This window comes from Pogoniulus pusillus, chromosome 10 (assembly GCF_015220805.1).
Source record: "Pogoniulus pusillus isolate bPogPus1 chromosome 10, bPogPus1.pri, whole genome shotgun sequence".
Lineage (NCBI taxonomy): Eukaryota > Metazoa > Chordata > Aves > Piciformes > Lybiidae > Pogoniulus > Pogoniulus pusillus.
In genome coordinates, this window is record NC_087273.1 from 31958365 (window position 1) to 31983358 (window position 24994).

General features: G+C 41.1%; 1 protein-coding gene across 11 annotated transcripts in view; it reads right to left on the reverse strand.

Annotated features, from left to right (window-relative positions):
* ZNF407 (zinc finger protein 407) overlaps nt 1-24994 on the reverse strand; it is a 393020-nt gene that overhangs the window by 148311 nt on the left and 219715 nt on the right. For all 11 annotated transcript variants that reach the window (XM_064150138.1, XM_064150148.1, XM_064150141.1 and 8 more), the window contains exons 6-7: nt 22389-22472; nt 11414-11534 (exon numbers count right to left, since the gene is read on the reverse strand). In XM_064150138.1, the coding sequence (XP_064006208.1) occupies nt 11414-11534; nt 22389-22472 (205 nt within the window). The remainder of the gene's footprint in view (nt 1-11413; nt 11535-22388; nt 22473-24994) is intronic.

Below are 24994 nucleotides of genomic sequence, written 5' to 3' on the forward strand. Positions count from 1 at the left end.
AAAATCATCTCACATTAATTAATTTCCCCTTCAAAACACTTAGTACTAAAATTTTATTTACTATCAATATACACCTACTTAAGACTATTTCAGTTTGAAAGATATGCTGGTGTTCCAGATTTATAAACATTAATTATGTATTACATATAAATACAGAGATATTTATTGTAACATATTTATGCTCCTTATGAAAGAGGAATAGATGAGGCAGTGCTGACTGCACGCAATGGAAAGAAAAGAAGTGTGAGGACAGGGAGAAGATAAAATGTGATCATAGAAGACAGTAGTTAATCTGTCCACTGCATGAAGTGGCTTTATTCGTAGTTCCTAATCACTAAATACTTAAGTGTGTTGGACACTGATTCAAACAAAAAAAAAAAAAGCAATACTACTTGAGGGGTAAGGCTGCATAAGAAGAGAATTCTAGGGACGCAGCCCAGATCAAACAGCAAGAGTGAAACTGTAACTACTGAACATTATCAGGAACCTGAGAATATTTCTGTTCACACTTTAACTTCTTCAAACTGACAGAGCACTGAGCTAGGATCACGACAGGCTGCAACAGAGAAAAGCTGTCAGAAGTTAAAACTATGCAAGAATTTTCTGCATTGACATCGAAATGGCTGCGTATCTCGGTAACATTAAACTTCAGTGGTCACCCCTGAACAATCTAGCATGGCATTTAGAATCATAGAATCAACCAGGTTGGAAGAGACCTCCAAGATCATCCAGTCCAACCTAGCACCCAGCCCTATCCAATCAACTAGACCATGGCACTAAGTGCCTCATCCAGTCTCCTCTTGAACACCTCCAGGGATGGTGACTCCACCACCTCCCTGGGCAGCCCATTCCAATGCCAATCACTCTCTCTGTGAAGAACTTCTTCCTAACATCCAGCCTATACCTACCCTGGCACAACTTGAGACTGTATCCCCTTGTTCTATTGCTGGTTGCCTGGGAGAAGAGGCCACCCCCCACCTGGCTACAATGCCCCTTCAGGTAGTTGTAGACAGTAATAAGATCACCCCTGAGCCTCCTCTTCTCCAGGCTAAACAACCCCAGCTCCCTCAACCTCTCCTCATAGGATTTGTGTTCCAGGCCCCTCACCAGCTTTGTCACCCTTCTCTGGACATGTTCCAGCACCTCAACATCTTTCTTGAATTGAGGGGCTCAGAACTGGACACAGTACTCAAGGTGTGGTCTGACCAGTGCTGAGTACAGGGGAAGAATAACCTCCCTTGTCCTGCTGGCCACACTGTTCCTGATGCAGGCCAGGATGCCATTGGCTCTCTTGGCCACCTGGGCACACTGCTGGCTCATCTTCAGCTTACTATCTAACACAGCTCTCAAAAGCTGTTCTTCAAAGGACTCGAGCCAAAATGAGGCCAGAATAGTATTACCAATGCTTGCAATTGCATCACTGCTTTAAAGGTACGTGGATGGATCCTGTAAGTCTCACATCTAGTGGTTCAGAATTAGCATGATAATCACAGTTTCACTGAATTAAAAAAGGCAAAATCTAATTCCTCTTAAGAGTGGTCACAGGGAAAAAAATGAAACAAACCAAAACCAAACCCAGACCAAATCAAAATAAAACAAACCTTCACAAACAAACAAAAAAAAACCCCAAACAACCAAACCCAAGCAACCAAGAAACAATAAACTTAAAAAACCCAAACATGACAACAAAAAGGAAACAGAAATAAATACAGACATTGAAATAAAGGGGGAAAAAAGGAAACCTGAGTTAACAGTACTCATGAAATCATTACAAAGGCCTGCAGTGATGGGATGAGGGGCAACAGTTTGAAATTAGAGCATGTTAGGAACAAGTTCCTTACCATGAGGGTGGTGGAACACTGAACAGGTTGCCCAGGGATGTATTTGAGATATTCAAAGTCAGGCTCAACAAGGCTCTGAGGAACCTGATCTAGGGCAGGATGTCACTGCAGGAGAATTTGGACTAGATGACCTTTGGATGTCTCTTCCAACCCAAACCATTCTATGATTTCCATACTGTAATGAGCATTATTCATTAAAACAAATAAAAATTCCTATTACCCTTACACCAAATAAAGTATATTTGCTATGCTATAATTTAAACATACAGAAAGAAAAGCAACTGAGAAAGTGATTATACTATTGGATGCTGTGCAAAAAGGCTCTTAAAAGGGCAATGTCACTGTGGACCATAGACATCAAGTCTACATACACCAATATATTTGTGAGTGTGTATGTGTGTACATACATGTCTTTTTTTCCTCTTTTAAGAAATAATCTTGCTTTCTAATAACCACACATTCTTTTAAGTAGTCCAGTGGCACTGGCATCTCTCAGAGAGGACAAGGAGAGCTGTGTGAAAGGGAGATCTTTTGTATACTGCCACACACAGAGTTCTCCCAAACTGCAGGGACAGGATTCCCCAGTCAGTACAGACAGCATGAAAGTCTTGCAGCAAGGGAGGTGTAACTGTTTGTGTACCCTCTGGTTCTACAAGTCTCTGAATGTTAGGAACCAATGTTCTTGGTTAACATAATAGCTGATCTGTAGTTTTCAGTGTTAAATTGTGGATTTTGTTCTGAGATTACCACATGAACTATTTGGTATAACTTAGGTGAGTGGAGCCTGTCCAGAAAAGGGCCATGAGGATGCTCAGAGGGCTGGAGCACCTCTCTTATGAGGACAGACTGAAGGAGTTGGGGCTGTTCAGTCTGGAGAAGAGGAGGCTCTGAAGTGACCTTATTGTGGCCTTCCAGTATCTGAAGGGGGCCTGCAAAAAAGCTGGGGAGGGACTTTTTAGGCTCTCAGGGAGTGACAGGACTAGGGGGAATGGAGCGAAGCTGGAGATGGATAGGTTCAGGCTGGACATGAGGAGGAAGCTGTTCAGCATGAGAGTGGTGAGACCTTGGAATGGGTTGCCCCGGAAGGCAGTTGAGACCCCATGGCTGGAGGTGTTTAAGGGCAGGCTGGATGAGGCTCTGGCCAGGCTGATCTAGGGTAGGGTGTCTCTGTCCATGGCATGGGGGTTGGAACTAGATGATCCTTGTGGCCCCTTTCAACCCTGACTGATTCTATGAATATAAGAAGTTCTATCAAGCAACAGAAACATCACAAAAGGAGTAATACCAACAAATGTTTCTATGCCACATATGCACTAAAGTAGGTCTCTGGCTATATCCACATTTTGTTCCAGATTATTCTTTCTTTTATAAACTTAAATGTTACAGCATTTTTCCTTCCAGATTAATAGAAATATTATCAAATATTTTATCTGAATGTTTATTAAAACTAAGAGCTGAATAATATTCTGAGGAGTTTTGTGTCTGGGAACTATGCCCATGCACTGACAAAATTTCTGTCTAAAGTTCTAACTTCATTTGTTTATAAGACTGCTAGTACAAGGCACTGGATATCCTCAACTCTTGCTGCTGATCACAACAGAAGCTTAAGTGCTTCCTGAAGACCCAGTTTGCTCTATTACATGCATACATTATTGTCCTCAGCAATTTTTTATTAGTACAAAGTAAATGCACTTTTTTGCTAATTCTGCCTTTGTGATACATACAAAAAAAGTGTTTTTTCCACAGTGGTGGTTGCCACTTGGGAGTCCTCATCAGCCTAATGTTGCATACAACTGTATAACCTGGTTATTTCCTCTACATGCATGTTAGACTTCGCTGGTTACAAAGAGCATAATAATGTCAATGCTTCAACGACAAATACATTGCTGCATCATTTTATGCAGAAGCTGCCTTTACAGCCTTCCTGGTTCACTATAAATATGTACATATTGTTACCCTAGCATTTAAAGCAGTCCCTACTTATCCTTAACTAGGGGACATTACACAGCTGACACCATCACACCAAGACAACTGAAGTCTATTACATTCACCAAGACAGAGAGAAAACACTTACTTTGGATCACAGGATGTTAGGGTTGGAAGGGACCTCCAGAGATCACCAAGTTTAACCCCCTGCTGTCAGAGTAGGACTATAATCTAGTGCAGGTCACACAGGAATGCACCCAGGGAAGGAGACTCCGCAACCTCCCTGGGGAGCCTGTTCCAGTGCTCTATCACCCTTACAGTAAAGGAGTTCTTCCTCATGCTGAGACGGAACCTCCTGTGCTGTAGTTTATACCCACTGCCCCTTGTCCTACCCCAGGGTGCAACTGAGCAGAGGCTGTCCCCTCCCTCTTGACCCCCAGCCCTCATATATTTATAAACATTTCTTAGATCTCCTCTAAGTCTTCTCTTCACTAGACCAAAAAGTTCCAGGACCCTTAGCCTTTCTTCACAGGGCACATTCTTATGACTTAGGTGCAAATCCTGGAGTGTATTATAAACTGGCCTTTACAGCCTATGAACACATACCTTAAGCCAGAGAGAAATAGGAACTCCAAAGAAAAGGAGAAGTAGCCCCTGTGGAGTCACTCCCCCTAAGTCATGCTGCCACTGCTGCTGAAAATACGCAATGACTCCTTCTGCAGCTGGAATTTCAGGTGCCACGATCCCTTACAGAACATTCTCTAATTATTTTATCATGTGTAATAAATGTAAAATATTTATTTTAGTTTACATAATTATATTAAAAATGTATGCTATTTATTTCCAGTCTTGTAAGGCATCCTTCACAACTCCTGTGCTTTAGAGAAAGGTGCATTTATGGATTTAATGTTGTTTTGCTGGCCTGGCTGGCATTTTTATACAGCTTCTAAACCCTCTTATCTATGCCTGCTGAATGGCACCAATACCTCCATTTTCTCCTTCCCCTCACTGCCATGGGTACTATATGAATGTACCATTCAATCAAATTTCAGAGAAATGAAAATAATTTTGTTTAATTACAGCACAGGGATGGCACAAAGTACACTAACATTATACCTGTCCCACAACAAAGTTGTAGCAATATTGTTTCTGCACCACAAAACTATGCCAGTAGTTCAACTGAGCTCTGAACTCCAACAAACTTGACTGTGTGAGAAAAGCACAGCTCTGCCTTTTGCTCCTCAACCACAAAAGAATGTAATTCAGATCCACTTTGTGTAGTGAAACATCCCCATGACACACACACCACGAACACAAATTACTACCTGCCTGAGAAGCTGTGATAGCAACACGGAAAGTCAGTATCATGGGGAGCTAAATATAAAGCCTAACATATGACCACAATGAGATTCCTTATTCTTGACTCTAGACACATGCAGAAAACCAGGTCAGTTTTTGACAATGGTCTGTATCTTCATCTTTCTATGACATCATCAGACCAAAGGGGAGTTCAGCACTTCTAAAGTCAGGTTAAATTCAAACACCTAAATATGTTGCAGGTTGAAAATGTCTTGCCTGTGGCTGTTCAGTTTGAAGAAGAGGAGGCTAAAGGGAGACCTCATCACTCTCTGCAACTACCAGAAAGGATGCTGCAGAGAAGGTGCTGCTGATCTCTTCTTACAAGCAATTAGCAATAGAACAAGAGCAAATAGCTTCAAACTGTAACTTGTTTAGACTGGACATTAGACTTTTTTTTCAAAGAAAGAGTAGGTCAGACATTGGAACAGGCTGCCCAGAGAGGTTGAGTTACCATCCCTGGATGCGTTGAAGGTTGTTTAACCCTATAAGGAGAGGCCAAGGGAGCTGGAGTTGCTTAGCCTGGAGAAGAGGAGGCTCAGGGGTGACCTCATTGCTGTCTACAACTACCTGAAGGGAGGCTGTAGCCAGGTGGGGGTTGGTCTCTTCTGCCAGACAACTAGCAACAGAAAAGGGAGACACAGACTCAAGTTGTGCCCGGGGAGGTATAGGCTGGATGTTAGGAAGAACTTCTTCCCAGAGAGAGTGATTGGCATTGGAATGGGCTGCCCAGGGTGGTGGTGAATTTGCCATCCCTGGAGGTGTTCAAAAAAAGCCTGGATGAGGCACTTAGTGCCATGGTCTAGTTGACTGGCTAGGGCTGGGTGCTATGTTGAACTGGCTGATCTTGGAGGTCTCTTCCAACCGGGCTGATTCTATTCTATTCTTTGATGTGGTGTTTGAGGATATGGTTTAAGGGTGAACTTTGTGGAGTAGGGTTAATGGATGGACTTGATGATCCTGAGTGATTCTGTGACTCTATGATTCTATGAAGTTCACAGGCATTGTTCAGTTTCAGGCAGTTATATGGCTCTTCACTACTTACTGTGCCCATTACCAAAAGCACTGTTGCTGTCAGCGTAACTCTAGGATCTTGTAATCTGAAAAGTTCAGTCACAGAACACATCTCTTTTAAATGACTAAGAAATATAAAATGAGCGTTGCATATGTAATGGAGGTGTAGGGCCCTGTGAGACCAATTCTGTATTATAAAATTAAGTTGAACATTAATTAGGAGTGAATTAATATTTTTACATGACAAAGCACATTGACTTAAGAATGGAGAGGTGTGCTGTGTGATTTGAAAAAGTAATTGCAAAGGAAAATTGTGCATATTTTTATTTAAACTGGGCAAATCTAAAATGAAAATATAAATGGCAAAAAATGTAACCAAGTATCAAAGAATCAAAGAACATGTTTGGTTGGAAGAGAGCTCAAAGATCAACCAGTCTGATCCTTGACCCAGCACTGAAGGGTCAACACAAAATCATGTCCCTAAGCGCCAGGTCCACACACCAATAGAATGTCCCCAGGGATGATGACTCCACCACTGCCCTAGGCAGACCATTCCAATGTTTGAGAACCCTCTCAGTGAAGAAATATTTCCTAATACCCAGACTGAACCTTCCCTGGCACAGCTTGAAACCATTTCCTCTAGTTCTGTTGCTTGATACCAAAAATGCTGGCTCACTCCTTGCTCCAATCTCCTTTCAGACTCTCACAGAGAGTCTCCTCTCAGCCTCCTCTTCTCCAGACTGACCAAACCCAGCTCTCTCAGATGCTCCTCACAGGCCATATGCTCAAGGCCCTTCACGAGCCTTGTTATGCTTCTCTGGACATGCTCCAGCACCCCAATGTCCTTTCTATAGTGAGGGCCCCAAAACTGAACACAATACTCAAGGTATGACCTCACCAGTGCTGAGTACAGCAAGCAATTTTTTCTATTTATATTTCCTTCCTTCCTTCCTTTCTTGCTCCAGAGGAATCAAATTTTAAAACCACTGAAAACAGAATTTCAAGTGGTCATCATTACTAGAAGGTGTACACTTCTGGGTAGAAATGCAGATGTTCATTTCTCTGTTATTAATACACAAAGACTTAAAATAAATATCAAGCAGCCATGGCACAAAAAGTAAAGATGGAAGGTAACATCTCTGCAACAATACTGAAGTGCAATCACAAACATAGATTATAAAGGCAACTTAGTAAAACAAAATGAGTAAAACCTCCCATTTTCTTTGGGGAATCTGCATACTATTGAGTATCTGCAATTTTGGAGCTAAAAATGCTAGGTTAGACGTTCAGTTGAGAAAACCAAACCCATTCACGTCTTTTCTTACTTAAGAAAATTTCTCATGCTGTGGGTTTTATAGGGAATAAATTCCCTTTTCTGTTCCATGCAGTCAAAATCAGTCTTTCTTCTATAGTACCTTACAGCTTGTTTCACTTTAGTGAAACTACTAAGCAAAAAAAACCCAACCCAAACCAAACAAACTAAAAAAACAATCTTCTCTGTGCCTGTCTAGTCGCAGGTCATCCAGATTTTTGTAACAGTTCCTAAATTCAGGTCAGCTTTCTTTCTGTACTCCTAGCCAGGCTTAGTTAGCCTTTCATTCAGTACACTGCCAACAGTGTTTGCAGAACGATTGTTCACGATTTCCTCCTGAGGAACTGAAAAGCTTGAAATCAGGGATCTTTAAGAACCCTCTGGGCACTGATGAGCTGAAGAGAAAGAATTAAAATACCTTGTATGTAGACACTCTTTTAATTCAAGTGTCTCAGACTACTTTCCAGAATAGAGAGATCACTTCCCCTATCAGTGAAAGGAGACTTTATGGTGGCACCAGCAATGCTCTGCTCTGTATCTGTATACAAAATGAGAAATATTCACCTCGCTGAAACTACAAAGGTCATTAAAGAGTCCCCAGTTGCCAAGCAACACTAAACAGCAACATCTGAAATAGTGTGGATGAACTTACAGTGCAAGGGCTGAGCTGAAAGCACCAGAGTGAGAGCTCAGCCACTAGACAAGAGGAGTGAATTTTAACACTAGGTCAGCAGATTTTAAAATCTTGATTTTATGTGTTCTGTAGGTGACACTCACAAGAGTACACAGTGCCTGCTGAACTGGTGAAAAGCACATTATCTACAGAGCTGCTAATTCCATCCCATGAGGAGAGATAGCACTGGGTAAGCTGATGAGGTGGTAACATGTGATTCCCTTACTATTGTATCTTAAAACAAAAAAAGAGAGAAACAAAATGAGAGAAGTGAGTAGAGAGTAGAAACTACACTTGCCAACGAAGCTGGCTAATATCCGAGGACTGTGGAAACTGGCAGGCACAAGCAGGATTGCTGGGCTAATAAATACAGCAGCTCTTGTACTGGCTCTTCAACTGCTACAAGGAGTGCCTCACTGCCTCTGTGAACATGCAGCAGCAGCACAGATCTGACTCCTGCATCCCTGCCAGATGTTTTTCAGCTGAGCTCAGAAGAAATTTCCTGCAGAATCAAAGCTTCATCAGCTGGTATTTGCAGAGATCAGCCTCCAAAGATTAGGTCAAAATTGGTCTGCGAGGGATGGAAACTAAGGTCCCATTACCATGAAACATTTATTTTTCAATAACATAGAGACAGGAGATGCTCAGAGATTTCTTGTTAATCCTGATAAGTTACACTTGCTTCTTCTCTAATAACCTGCAAGACAATATACTACTAGCAAAAACCTTGTATTTTCTTGACTTTTCTACAGAAATCTTTCCATCCAAAGAAATGTTATGTCTCATCTTTCATTGAAGAGATGATTAAAGTTGTGCATTGTGTCTTACAGTATGAGGGAACTACATCCTCTCATGCGCACGTAAGCAGCCCCAACAACTCATTCACATCTGCACACTCCTGGTTTCTAGGATCTTCAAGCCAAGGGCAAAACCTCACCACAGTCCACTTCTTGTTGCCTAGGTCTCTCCTATTTCTTCCATCTGGGATGGTTCAGTAGAGTGGATGACCATACAGTGAAGTCTCCTCAAAGATGTGGTAAAAATAGCACTTCTTTTATCTCCACTGCAGCACATCATGGCACACAGTTGCTTACATGTTCTCAGTTCACTCAGTGGAGATCTTTTAGCATAATGACGCTGATAAACACAATCCTGTTTCTATTTCTTGGATAACTACTGACATAAAGGCTTCTATTTTAAAAAAGGAAAAGAGAAAAAGGAAAAGGGAAAGGGAAAAGGAAAAGGAAAAGGGAAAAGGAAAAGGAAAAGGGAAAAGGAAAAGGAAAAGGGAAAAGAAAAAGGAAAAGGGAAAAGAAAAAGGAAAAGGGAAAAGAAAAAGGAAAAGGGAAAAGAAAAAGGAAAAGGGAAAAGAAAAAGGAAAAGGGAAAAGAAAAAGGAAAAGGGAAAAGAAAAAGGAAAAGGGAAAAGAAAAAGGAAAAGGGAAAAGGAAAAGGGAAAAGAAAAAGGAAAAAGAAAAAGGAAAAAGGAAAAAGGAAAAGCGGTAGGAGTCTTAAGGTAACTGCACAGAAACAGGTAACTCCTCAAGGTTATCAAATTCAGTCCTCTGCAGTTCTAGGCAGTAATTTATTGGTGCTCAATACAGAAGGGTTGAGAGAACATTTACTCTACAAGCACAAAACAATGCAAAAGAAATTTTTGAACAGAAACTGCCTGGTCACTGCAGAAGATTTCTGTGTAGGAGCTTTCTCTGAAGAGTAGCTCATAAATAGTGTGAAACCAGGCATTATGAAAGCAGCAAGGCTTTGCTATATAATCTTGTTTTAGGAAACTCCAATAAAACTTTTATACTAAAGAACATTACAGTTGTGTGCTCGGCATTAAAAGAAAATAATAACTGCTGTAGTGGTATAACCAAATGTTTAACTTTCTCCTCTTGCATGCATGCATGCATCACAGGACGTGCACCTAATTACACAATGATATGCCATTTAGCAAATATAACTGATTTAAAAAAGAACCTTTTCAAACCTCAACTCTTGCAAATCACTCACAAATACTTCTTTGGATCCATTTACAGTACACACAGATAGGCCACCTCACTGCAAGGTACAGAAGGATTCAAGATTGTAGAAGTATGTTTAAGAAGAGTAAGGAATCGTTTATGAAATCACAGAATCATAGAATTAATCATGTTGGAAAAGACCTTCAAGATCATCAAGTTCAACCTATCACCTAACACCTTCTAATCAACTAAACCATGGCACCAAGTGCCACATCCAGTCTCTTTATAAACACCTCCAGGGATGGTGACTCCATCTCCCTGGGCAGCCTATTCCAATGGTCTCTTTGTGCAAAGGACTTATTCCTAACATCCAGCCTAAACCTCCTCTGGTGCTGCTTGAGACTGTCTACTCATTCTGTCACTGGTTGCCTGGAAGAAGAAACCAACCCCCACTTGGCTACAACCTCCTTTCAGATACTTGTGGACAGTGATGAGGTCCTCCCTCAGCCTCCTCTTCTCCAGGCTGAACAGCCCTAGCTCCCTTAAGCCGCTCCTTATAGAGACTGTGATCCAGCCCCCTCGCCAGCCTTGTTGCCCTTCTCTGAACACGTTCAAGCATCTCAACATCTTTCTTAAACTGAGGGGCCCACGACCATGCAGTATTCAAAGTGTGGCCTAACCACATTTAATAAATAGACTACAATGAAGAAAAGGCACGTGGGATGAGTGCCAAAAGTAATCTTAACTGCCCACTCACGTGATTTTTGATCACTCTTAAGTGGTGCAACATGGGAGACTCTGCCATGCAACCAACTCTCACACCCTGTCTGGCAAGGAGAAGGAAAACTGGAGCAGAAAACCAAGACTTTGCAACACTGTAACTAACTTCACGTTGCTTCCTGTGCTAATAAGCGTCTGGTGAGTATTTAGGGCTGCTAAACCTTTTAGAGGACTCTTTTCTTTCTTGGTGAAATGGTTGCAACTCAACCGAGAAAAAACTCAAAACTGCAACCGATTTGAGAAGGCGATGCAGAGAAGTGGCCTTACCATGGAGAATTCCAACAGACACTAGAGCAGCTGGGAGGCAAACACTCAACATTAGCACTGCAGTGTTACCACTAAAAGGTTTCCCATCATTTGTTTTTCTTTATAAAGTAATACCTAAATACTAAAGACTAAGTTTTTAAATTTAGCTCCTAATTTAATATGCAATTACTGCTGCCCTGATGGTGTTTTAATGGCAATATATTTTTATTGGTGACTTCAAATGAACCTCATCTGATCACCTTAACCCTTCTCTCATCATGCTTTAGTTAATGACTCATTACCTGTAGTCACACCAGGGACATCTGTAAGGCTTTTCTCCAGTATGGACACGCTTATGTCGTGTCAGATGCGATTGCGTTGTAGAAGCGAAGTTGCACTCATCACATTTGAATGGTTTCTCTCCTAGAAGGTGACAAGAGAAGATATGCATTATTGGTTTTCATCAGTGGAAAAGGGAGACAAGTCTAAATTGCATATCCCTTGAGACGGATTTTAGTCCATGTGCATATAAATACTACAAATACAAAATAAGTTTCCAGATGCAATTACTACTTATTGCAAAATATTATTCTTACTATGACTGATGCACTTCACTTGCTAGCTGTCTTCCCAAGTGGTGTCACACAGCAGCAAAAAGGAGGAGAAACAGGGTAACCATGTTACTGGGCCTTATTTCATGAAAATGTTACCACCAGGTGACAGATGTTCCTATCACCCTACATTTTCTGTTGAAATTGAGCCCACAAACAGCCCTGGAAGGAACACTCTTGGAGATCAAAGGCAATAAATCACTCTGAAGCATGTCTTCTCTGCCTGCTTAGAAAGGAACATCTCCAGAAGGAAGGAATCTTTTTTTTCTTTAATCATTCTGGATTTTTCATCTTATCCACTACATAAGACACATAAACCAGGATGAAGGTATGAACCAGAACTCAGTGCTCCATTTCCTCTCCCTTGCCTGCTATCTTTCTGCCCTTGTGCATCTTCTCTGAGCAGTGGGACAATTTCAGCAGAAGAACTTGAAAGGCACTTCCATTGTATATGAAAAGTTATGGCAGTCTGGTGAAGTTCCCACTGACTGGAACAAGGGAAACATAACCCCCATTTTCAAAAAGGGAGACAAGGAAGACCCAGGGAACTACAGGCTAGTCAGTCTCACCTCAGTGCTCGGCAAGATAACAAACAGATCTTCATGAAGACTCTGCTAGGGAACATGGAAAACAAGGAGGTGGCTGGTGGCAACCAGCATGGCTTCACCAAGGGCAAATACTGCTTGACAAACCTGGTGTGCCACAGCACCAGACAATAAGAGAATAACTGACATAACCTTCCTGAGGTTGTGCAAAGTATTCAGGCCTTTCCCAAACAACATCCCGCCCTCCAAACTGGAAGGACACAAATTTGATGGATGGACCACTTGGAGGATAAGGAATTGACTGGATGGCCACTTTCAGAGAGTTGTGATCAATGGCTTAATGTCCAAATGGAGAGCTGTGCTGAGTGGAGTCCTGCAGGGATCAGTACTGGGACTTGTGCTATTTTCACCTTTGTCAGTGACCTGGGCAGTGGGATTGAGTGCACCCTCAGCAAAGGCACTGATGACACCAAGCTGTGTGGTATGGTTGCTGGCTGGAGGAATGGGATGTCATCCAGAGGGACATTGACAGGTGGTGGGCCCAAGCCAACCTCATGAAGTTCAACAAGGCAAAGGCCTGCACCTGCACAATCCCAAACACAAATACAGGCTAGGCAAAAAATGGATTTAAAACAACTCTGCAGGGAAGACCTTTGGGGTGTTGGTTAATGAGGTGCATGGCACGAGCTGACTGTGCACTGGCAGCCATCTCTATGCTGGGCTGAATCAGAAGATTCATGACCTGCAGGTCAAGGGAGGTGATTCTACCCCTCTACTCTGCTCTTGTGAGTACTGCATCCAGCTCTGGAGTCCTCAACACAAGAAGGACAGGGATCTATTGGAAACGGTCCAGAGGAGGGCCACAAAGATGATCAGGGGGCTGGAGCACCTGGCCAACAAGGACAAGTTGAGAAAGTTGTGGCTGTTTAGTCCAGAGAAGAGAAGGCTACAGGGAGACCTTATAGAGGCCTTCCAGTACCTGGAGGGGGTCTATAGGAAAGCTGGAGAAAAGACTATTATATATGGACATGTGGCCATAGGATAGAGGGCAATGGTTTAATACCAGAGGAGGGTCAGCTTAGATAACATATTAGGAAGAAGTGAGGGTGGTGAGGCAATGGAACAGGTTGCTCAGAGCAGTTGTGGATGCCTCACCCCTGGAAATGTTTTAAGACCAGACTGGAGACTTTGAGCAACCTGGTCTTAATGGGAATTATCCTTGCCTGTGGCAAGGGGGGAAGGAACTAGATGATCAGTAGATTTTCCAGTATCTGAAGGGCTACAGGAAGGCTGGGGAGGGACTATTTACAAGGTCTTGTAACGACAAGATGAGGGGTAATGGGTTTAAACTGAAAGAGGGGAGATTTAAACTAGACGTTAGGGAAAAGTTCTTTCTTTCCAGTGAGAGTGGTGAGACACTGGCACAGGTTGCCCAGGGAGGCTGTGGCTGCTCCCTCCCTGGAGGTGTTCAAGGCCAGGTTGGATGAGGCTTTGAGTGATCTGCTCTAGCGGGAGGTGTCCCTGCCTACAGCGGCAGGGTTGGAACTCGATGGTCTTTAAGGTCCTTCCAACTCAATCTATCCTATGATTCTATGAAAGGTTCATGTGAAGAAAGATACCAACCACAGACTAGCACAATATTTTCAGGAGACTAAAATCAAATCTCTGCTGAATGTGCAAACTGCATTGATAATTTCAAGCGGATTACTAATTGAAGAACAACAAAAATCAAACAATAAAAATCTCTACTATGCCATGGTGCAGACTACTCCTGGAGTATTGTGTCCAGTTTTTGGCTCCCCGATTCAGAGAGACAGGGAACTGCTGGAGAGAATCCAACAGAGAGCTACAAGGACAACTGGAGGACTTGAACATATCCCCTTCAAAGAAAGACTGAGAGACTTGAAGCTGTTTAGTCTGCAGAAAAGAAGGTTGAGAGGGGATCTTAGCAACATCCTAAAACACCTGAGAAGTGAGTGCCAAGATGAAGGTGACAGTCACTTTTCAGTGGCACTCAGGGAAAGGACAAGTACTCAACACATGTCAAGCCACACCTTGAGTACTGTGTCTAGTTCTGGGCTACTCAATTCAAGAGAGATGTTGAGGTGCTGGAATGTGTCCAGAGAAGGGCGACAAAGCTGGTGAGGGACCTGGAACACAAACCCTATAAGGAGAGGCTGAGGGAGCTGGGGGTGTGCAGCCTGCAGAAGAGGAGGCTCAGGGGTGACCTCATTGCTGTCTATAACTACCTGAAGGGACACTGTAGCCAGGTGGGGGTTGGTCCCTTCTCCCAGACAACCAGCAACAGAACAAGGAGACACAGTCTCAAGTTGTCCTGAGGGAGGTCTAGGCTGGATGTTAGGAAGAAGTTCTTCACAGATAGAGTGATTGGCATTGGAATGGGCTGCCCAGGGAGGTGGTGGAGTTGCTGTCCCTGGAGATGTTCAAGCAAAGCCTGGATGAGGCACTTAGTGCCATGGTCTAGTTGATTGGAGAGGTGCTAGGTTGGCCTGGATGATCTTGGAGGTCTCTTCCAACCTGGTTGATTCTATGAAAAACATTCCATGTTGCTTACAGGCACATGCAGTTACCATTAAGGGAGGAAGCAGGTTTCTTTTTACATGGAAAAGACAAAAAGCAGCCCCCAGTTTATGATGGTACTGGGCAAGCCTTGAGAAGTATTTATTCTAAAGACTCCATGAGGAATCAACATCCATAACTTAAGAAGCCTGAATAAAAGTGCTACACCTACCTTATAGAGTGTTCAGAGATCTATAAATAGCAGTTTCAAAATTCTCTTAGCAAGTACTATTTGCAGCTTTTCAGATTGACAGGAGACACAGCAGAAGACATGGCAAAAGGCCATCCTCAAGCAGCCATGCCTCCAAGGCAGAGTTTTTCAAGCCCGCTTTTGGCAGGAGACACTCAAGACTTCCAAAAGACTTTGCCAGAATTCTGAGAAGAGAGACAGATCTGCAGTGTTCCTTCTTGGAGACTGTTGGGGTTCCCTTCGACCCGTGGGAAAAAAGAAATGCAAGATCCTCTGTGTCTGCAACGCTGTATGGAAGGACAACTCAGCAGCTTCTGAAAGCTCCATAAAGAGTTGGAATAATTGCTTTTAGCAGCTGCTGCAGAGAATACCAGCCACTATTTTTCATTTATTGTTTCATGGGACAAGGAAAGGTGAAGGGGCAGGACACAATGAGGAAGCCTCTATGCTGGACAAATTGAGACTGCTAGAAAGTATGTCTTTTCTGCCCCAAATGGGGTTTTCTTGTCAGACACTGACTGACTCTCTGCTCTGGAGAAGCTGATTCTCCCAGCAGCTTCAGTGGTACTGGCTGCTGCTTCAATTAAACTCTCTGGGAGGCCACAGACTCCCTAGCAACGTAACCTGTTCTTGAACTGAAGATTTCTTGTTCCTGATTTATTTTATCTTCTGGTATTAAAAGAGATAGCAACATTTTCAACCCTAAGTAGTAAAGCCACAGGTATTTCAGATAACATACATAGTTATTTTAACTGCTTTCATTTAAAATGCATTAGAACCTTGCCAACTTACCCCCTTGTAAAAACAAACAAACAACAAAAAAAACCCCACACATAAAAAAAACCCACAGATCTGAACTGAAAGGAGATTTTTAGTTTGCCATTCAGGGGAGGATGGATCAGGTAAAAGTCTGTTACTATGCTGGGGCAGGGCCAGTGGGTCTGACAGACAAGCGAGGGTCCACAGAAATCAGAAGAGCTTGCAAATTCCACTGTGACCAAAAGAAAAATGATCATCCTTGCTTACTGCTCCAGGAAGTTTCTCCTTAGGAAATCCTTGTGTCTAACTGCCCCTGTCAAGTGGACTATGTGTAAATCTCACCTGACAGAAAATACATCACAGCATTACCTCACAACAAAGCTAACTAAACTGGGAGGAAAAAAGACAGCTTAGCATAACTTGTAACTCTTAGCAGCTGCACATGGGGAAAAGTATTTATTTCTATGGAAAATTAGTCAAGCTGATAGGTACAGCTGAAAAAAAAGCTAAAAAAAGATGAGGTATTTCCTTGTTTTGGGGGGTGCTGAAGAGCATATCAGCTGTAGTAGCAATAATTGTCTTTTTATCTGTTTGGTTTAAGTCTTCCTCAGGCCTACTCAATAAAGTTTTGGGGGATTTATTTTTGCCTGCCTTACCTTTGGGCCAGAATGCTCTTCACCAGCCTTTGTGTCCCAGTTTTCCTCACCCACTTTCTGCCCTCAGACATTTCAGGCAATAAACTTAATTTTATTTTTATACAGGCTGCCACTATGTATTCCAGGAGGATTTTCCCTCACCCCAGCCAAGGATACAATTCATGGAAAATTAAAGTAACACTAATTAAAATACATAGAGAGTCAGTAATTTTTAAACAATACTATTTAGTAAGTATAAAATAGTGTATCCGAAACTGTGAGAACAAGATCCATGTATCTAAAAATTAATAAGGCTAAAAACTCCCAAACCAACCCCACTTGACCATCACAGAAAACTTGTCTGTGCCTCACCATCACTAACCCCATGAAACAGAAGGATATGTGCCCTCAAAATGCCAAAATGATCAACAAGCTCTGTGGGGAAGAAAAGGAAAGACACACAGACCAAGCTGAGGGATCCACTGTTTTGGGGGGACTTTTGTTTTCAACATGAAGACTTTCAACTGTGTTTCCTAACCTATGGCTCAAACAAAAAGTAGTTGTTTTGGCTTATGACTGTACTGCAAACAACTTTTGAAGTGTCTCAGCTATTTAAGTCATTTAACGTGGAAAATTTGAGGTCCAACAATCAATGTTTGGGGAAGCAACTGGTAAAAGGCTCAGATGATAGGAAGCACCAGTCTCTACAAAAGCAGTTATTAAAGCTGCTGCTAACCAGTTAGCCTCATCAGCTCTACCTATTCTGTTCTCAAATGATTGTGGCTAAGGCTTCTCTTTTCTCTTGCCTCTCCAAATTCTGCCCTGTCTTCTTTCAACATCTATCTTAGCTTCCCCCCACCCCATTACAGCTTTGTTTTTCTTTCTTTCTTCCTCTTTTCTCTGATTTTACCTCTTCTGAGCTCCCTGCCTTTGATGATAAGCTTTTTTAGCACACAGAGCATACACTCCTGCAATCATAAATTTCTCTGTGCAGTTATGTATTTAACACGTATCTTTTAAAGGAAAACTGAAATAACACAGAGTATAAATCCTGTTGATTTTTGGATGGCAAAATGATTTTTTTAATTTATAATCATAACTGCCAAGATAATTTCTGCCTATGGGTTAGATGCAGAGCTACAGAGGATCCAGCTTTCACATAAGTGAAGAAAAAGAAAATCAAATGGCACCTTCAATTTGCAAGTCTTAAACAACTAATCAGAGTCTTGGTAAGATGGAAGAAATCTTACTTCAGTTATCTCAATGGAAAACTATCACTTTTAGCCCTGTTTCTCTTTCACATGATGTGTTGAGCAGCACAGAAAGAATCCTCTAAGTTTCATGTGACCTAAAGAAAGAGTATACCACAAAATGCAGCCATCTGCTTGCATGTTACAAGATTTTTTTCCTTATTTCCAACTATTTCTAATGTTTGTTAAGGCTGTTCCCTGGAGAGGCACTTACAGGCTTGCTAATGAAGCCTGAATTATACTAAACTCAGCTTGCTTTAAGTCTGGTCAACTCTTTTTTTTGCATTTAAGGCATTAAAAATCAGTAAATCCTTATCTCTTGCTTTCTTATGAGAAACCCTGTAGATGCCATAGGGTTGTGACATTTGTATGCTCAGAAATGGGATGGAAAACTGTTCCACTAGACAATTTCTCTTAAGCAGAGGGAAAGTTTTAAGATACCCAAGTTTTTGGTGTCATTTTTGGCCGAAGATTTACTATAATCAAGTTCCCCATTCTGCTGAAAACACTGGTATAAACAGAAAAAGAAGAACAACACAAGATACTCTTCAAATTTCACCTCTCCTCTTGCTGAAAAGAGCAATAAGTATTTTTTACTGTGCTACATTATAATTTTTTTAAGCTGTGGTGGAGAAGTTGAAGGGAAGAGGCTACATTATACATTAAATTCAATGCCAAGTAATGTAACTACACATTAAAGTCAAAGAGCAGTTCACATGAGAAACAGAAACACAAAGTGAGTCACTCATCTGGATAAAAACACATATATTATTAAATTTTCTTTCTTTATTATGTTGACCTATAAATGTCTTGAGAAGTGCAAGATTGAAATGAGTGAGCAGAAGAAATAACTCTACAAACAGTGATCTGTACAATATAAGCTGCCATCTTAAAAAAAATAATTAAAATATCTGAACAAAGACACAATTCTCCTTAAGTTCCACAGGTTTAGGGTGACTGCTACAGAACTGCTGTGCGGTGTCCTTACCCTCTAACGCTCTACTACAGCAATGTACATCTATGATCCCCGGGAAGATGCAAGAAGCTGCTGTAGGCTGCTGTTGTGAAGATTGGGGTTTTGTAACTTGCAGGAGTATTAAGTAAAGAATTTCATGCAAGAGAACAAGAGCTGGACAGACCAGCGCTGTTGCACTGAGCCAGCTACTACAGCAGGACCTGGAGGTTAATGGGAAGAAGCAGAAGGGGTGAAAACTAGAGTGATGCCAAAACCCAGACAAACAAAGGAGGAGACCAGAGCACAAACATTACATTTTAAAATAAAGAAGAGGAGACCAGAACACAAATATTACATTTTAAAATTAAGAATTAAATGTTTCACAGTATCACAGTATCATCAGGGCTGGAAGAGACCTCACAGATCATCAAGTCCAACCCTTTACCACAGACCTCAAGGCTAGACCATGGCACCAAGTGCCACGTCCAACCTTGCCTTGAAGTGCCCCAGGGAGGGCGACTCCACCACCTCCCCAGGCAGCCCATTCCAGTGTCCAATGACTCTCTCAGTGAAGAACTTTCTCCTCACCTCCAGCCTAAATCTCCCCTGGCGCAGCCTGAGGCTGTGTCCTCTTGTTCTGGTGCTGGCCACCTGAGAGAAGAGAGCAACCTCCTCCTGGCCACAACCACCCCTCAGGTAGTTGTAGACAGCAATAAGGTCACCCCTGAGCCTCCTCTTCTCCAGGCTAAACAATCCTAGTTTGCAAGTTTTCAAGTCAGAAATAATTATCCTTGTTTGTTTTCTCTTATGAAAGCTCCTAATTGATCATGAGTAAGGTAAAACCTTTAAATGATAATCATATCATATGTTTCTTTGGGGTGTGTACACATGTTTTCGACAGCTAATGCAGAGGTTATTTTCCCTTTTTTAATTACAAAATTCAGATGATGGCATGAATTCTTTGTGGAATTCAACTAATACTAAATTCAGCCCACGCTAAAATTTGCAACCTTATTATTTATCTTCCCCTTTTCAGGTGGATTTTCTCACTGGTAAAGGCATTTCTCCAGGTACCTCAAAATAATTTAATCTAAAAGGAGAGGAACAGAGTAAGAAATACCAGAATCAAGAGCATCAAAAGCCTAAGTGGCTGGTCCTACAGGCAGTCCTCTCTTGTGTCAAATATCTATCAGCAGCTGAACATTTCTCTGGGGTGTCAGGACACCTCAGGCCTTGAGGCTGGGACGAGAGGAGGCTTGTTAAGCTGGTTAAGACTCCTCAACTACATGTGAGGATTTGCTCATTTGCCCTTGAATCAAGGGTCTCTGACAGGTGATAGAAGTAAATCTTGGATTGGAAGATGTTCTGTGTCAGCCCCCTAGACAGCTTGTATTACAGTAGGGAATTATTTAAGCCATTTAGACTATTTTTGATACCTATCCCTTTCAAACCTGATTGTAATTTGCTTTGGCATTCTGCTCTGGGAAAATTGTGCCAACTGGGGACATGGAACAAAAAATACAGTTACAAAGAGGAGTGCATGCAGCTAAGGACTGAGATAAAGTTGTGCACTGGAGGAAAATACATGGGGACTCATGTAAGTGCACCAATGCAGGCAAAGGTGGGTTGTCATTCTCCTTGAAACAAACAGAAGCTGCAGGTATTTTTTCTGCTAAAGAATTGTTTGTGCCAGAGAGGCAGATAAAGCAAAAAAGATAGATCCCTCTGCCTCTGAGATACTGTCCTGTAGAGTATAAAGTTAATAGCAAAGTAGTAATGAGCCTCCAGTCCTGACATAAAATAAAAAGTTATGCATGTTAGATGCAAGCTTCGTGATCTATAAGCTGTGAATCTCTGTGATCACAGCACAAAAGTCTACCATACCGACAAAGGAAAGGCAAGATGCCATTGGAAACCTGGGCAGCTTTTCACCAGGAACACACCACATTTTCAGCCACATAAATCAGGAAACAAAGTGTTTTTTTCTCTTTGCTTACATGTATCCAAATATATAACCAGTAATTCCCTTCTGAGGAACCAGATCTGCACTTGGATAAAGTCATGAAGGGTAAATACAAGAATAAGCACTTTTGAACTTGTCCACTCTGAAATGACCATTTACCATTTGCAAATGTGCTGACTGTGAGTCATAGACATAGGCATGAGCCCAGTGTGCCACACGGCAGGCCAATAAAAAAACAAAAGGTAGTTCCCACCTTGTTCATAACAAGAATTTATTTCTACTAAAGGAAAAAAAAAAGCACATCCATTCTTATCCTACATTTAGTAAACTTCAGCCAACATGTGAAAATTATTCAAAGCTCAAAAAAAAAAAAGGAAAGTCTTAGTTACAACTAAAGCATACAATATCCATGCCAGAAGTTGCAATTGCTCCTGGTATTATTCAGAGAGGGCAAGAACTTATATTTACTAAATGCCTTTTCTTGGACACTGAAAATCCAAACTTTCTGCAGTGAATGAGAACTGACCATGGCAGTGCTCTTACACAAATGTATGCTCTTTTCTACCAGAAGAAAAATTCTGGAGGTATGATTACTAGTTAGACATGTAAGCAAAAATTGCCCCTGCATTTTTTATGCCTCATATATAAATATATCTTATCTGTTTCAAGCTGAGAACCCCATCTTTTTGAAAGCATCAGACTGTCTTCCAAATATGGCTGCTTTAATAAATTGAAAACAGGATGGAAAGAATGGCTCCAGGCTCTTGAGAAAGAGAGTAGCTCTGCTCCAGAAAAATACATGCTTAGATGTTATATGTCCTGAATCAAGATTAGTTTATTCAGAGACATAATAAAATCTCCAACTGAGATTCTTTTACAGAATCCATAGAAAATTGATGAGGTAACAACTACAGCTTCTCATTTGTTAGCCCTTTCTTTCCACTGTCCATTAGACAATGGTCACTTAATTCACACAGTAATTCTTGATGATACTACATTATTCTTATGACAATCAGTAAACCAAAAGCTACAGTGGTTTAAATAGCAACACTTCTGTGTCTGTTTGAACAAATTCTATTCAAATAATCAAACGCTTACAAGGAACTACTGAAAAGCACAATTAAGGTAAAATGTATTAATAAATGTTTAATACTTACACTTTTTTTCTGGTCTTCTGAAGTGAAGAACCAATTTAATTTTATCTGATATTAATTTTTTATAACTAGGCAGTAGAAAAGCTTTACTAATTCTGGGAGAGAAATCCTGTTTTACATGCCAACCATGTGGTAACTCTTAAAGTTGCACCTATTAATTACAAACTATCTTAAAATTACAAAAGGGCAACTGAAACAACACTAGCTTTCAACTATGTCTCAGTCCAAAATAATGGATTAATCTATATGTAGTCTCTAATTTTCACCTAGGGACACTCTAGCAAAACTCTTGCAAAATCATCACGGTAGGTAATCTATTTGGGCCTTGGAAAAAAAAATACATAGTAGACTTTGCATCCATTTAAACATAAAGCCAGTCTTTACAATTCTACTTCCTTCATGGGAAAAAAAAAGCAGCAAAGCATGTGCCCTCCCTCCCTGCCCCAAACAATTGTTCCAACTCCCAGCTAACAGATTTGAAGCAGGCTTTGGGCACACTGGTTTGACAAAAACGCCGAGAAAGCCTACAACGAGCTGATGTATGCCTGGTGCCATTCAACCAGTCTTGCTCCCCAGTGTAGAGGGAGTCCCTTGCTGGGGAAAACATTGCAGAGAGTAAAGACAGCTTCACTGACCTGTGTGCTGCCGTCGATGCTTGGTGAGGGCATGACGCGTCCCGCCGGCAAAGCCACAGAGGTCACAGAGGAACGACTTCTCGCCTGTTGCAACAATAAACAGATGAGGGACTGCGGAGGTCACAGATCATTAAAACATATCTATCAAGGCTTTCAGGGTTACTAATTCCTCCAATCAAATGTTTCCATGTAAATATGTCAAATGGGAATGAAATTACCACTGCGGTTTATTGACTGTGATAAAATCTGAAAAGCACCACTGAACATAATTACATACTTGTCAGACCCATAAAAATTAGCTTTATTATCAATGGAATGGTTTTGTACAACTTCATTTCTGTTAGATGTCTTCCAGATGGGGCTGCTTTATGCACTTGAACAGTTTTTATGCATATCCTGATTTTTTACAATTCCCATACATCTGGCCTTTCTGTGCTGAGTAAAGATTGCCTGGGAAAAAAAAAATAAGTTAATATACTGTATATATGATTCTGCTTAAATAAAATATATTGAATTTACTAACAAATTAAGGGTACTGAGAAATTTTCAACAGACTCCATCACAGTCAACTTTAGTTACCTTCTTTTTATTAATAAGTATTAAATTATTTTCTTGGATATACAGTAGAGCCCAGGCAACAATAAAAGCCACATTATTCAGTTCCAGTGGCAATTCAGCACTGTTTATGTTTCTAAAGTTTTCATGAGATAAAGAAAACAGGTTTGGGGATTGCTACTGAAATTGCAGCAGAACTCATACTGTTCATCTTCAAATGATAATTCTTCACTCCAAACCTCTGGACCAATTTGAGAGATTTTGGCAAGCTCAACACTCATTAAAAGTATGTAAATGCTCTCTTTTTAGCATTCTTTTAACACTTTTTAAAGGTTTTAAGAGAAGCTAGGATTTTGCCCCATTTTCTATAAATACAGTTTACCCTCTCTCACCGCAATATTTTTACTCAGTATGTACTTAGAAGCGCAGCAATCTCAGCCCATGAAGGCCACAGAGAAGGTCATTATAAATTAATAACACTAACCTCAAATATAGACCTCAATAACTTCAGATAAGCCTAAAATTTCAGTTCTTTTTTAAAAGGAACCACCAAAAAGAACTTGCATTAGTCATTTGGAGCCACATTGTCTCCTTTTCCAGTAAGAGCATAGAGGGGGCTGGTGGGGCAGTGATGCTGAATGCATTGAAACTAACAGTCTCCTTCAAACTCTTCCCTGTGGGGAAGGAAATGTAGTCTCTACAAAAGACGGCTGGGTTAAGAGGTCAGGTGTCAAATTACCAAGTCCTCCTGTGAAGACAGAGGGATGGAAACCTCCGTGTTCTTTATTCCCACATAACCAGGCACACTAATATGTGGGCTTCCTGGAAGAGTACAGCGCCTTGGTTAACTTAATGTAAGCAGGAGGCCATCTCAATGAGTGGGAGCTCCCTGGAGAGCATTGCAGAGACCAGCTGTCCTCTCCCACCTGCAACTTTCCCAGGCAAACCCCAGTTCCCCACTATAGTTACTGCACTGCAGCAATCCCTGGGCCTCCAGCCACAAGAAGGAAAAAAAAAAAATCCTTCCAAGTTTCCAAGGCAATTTGAACCTAAATCTGCCTCTAAACCGGAATCATAGAAAGGCTGATTAACATCCACCAGGTAGCCAAGGCTATGAAATGTGATTAGCACATATCAATCTCCATTCCAGAATAAAGCAAACAGCCTGGTGTTATTTTCTGGCACCCAAATATAGTCACAAAAAGCAGACTGAAATTTTACAGGGTTTTGGTCTTCTTGGAAAAGGTATTGATGAGAGTATCTCATGGCAGCATCTAGGGTGCAAAATAACGTCAGTGCCTCTTTTTAGGACTCAGTTCTAGCTAGCTCTAATTATAATTAAAGAATAAAAAAAACCCCAAATGAATTAAAAACCAAAATCAGAAAAAATAGAATGGAAACCCATCCTAAGCACTGGATGTGTATGTGCTAAAGGATGCAACAAAGGCTGAATTTACTGCAAAAAGTGTTTGCCAATAATATTATTGCTGAGGTTATACCCAATTGTTACGCAGAGATTTCTGCACACTTCTCCTTTTCTTTCTTTTTTTTTTTTTTCTTTTTAATCAGGATCTTCAGCATGTAGCACTTCAATTCATCAAAATATCAAAGAAAAGGAATAGAGGGACTACACATAATGCTTAATTATAATTAAATATTAATTTAATTAATTAATCAATTTAAAATATAAATCTTTCTAACTAGCTGTAATGCCTAACACCCTAGCATAAAATTCACACTTTAATGTTAAATGCTGTTCCATGCCTACCAAGAAATTTCTCATCATCTATATATTGTCATAAATTAGCTCATGTTGTGTTCAACATCTAGGGGCAGACTTCAAGTATGGCCTGCAGCTTCACACACTAATGAGGACACAGAGTACCCAGAGCATCTTTGCAAGCTCATGGATTTACTGGGTAGTTTATATTTGGGCCTTCTGAACAGCTTTTTGAGCCACAGAGAAATGATTCAAAACCACCCAACAGCTTTAAAATAGGGAAATTGATCTACCCTATAAAATGATTTGCCAGTTAAATATTCCACACTCC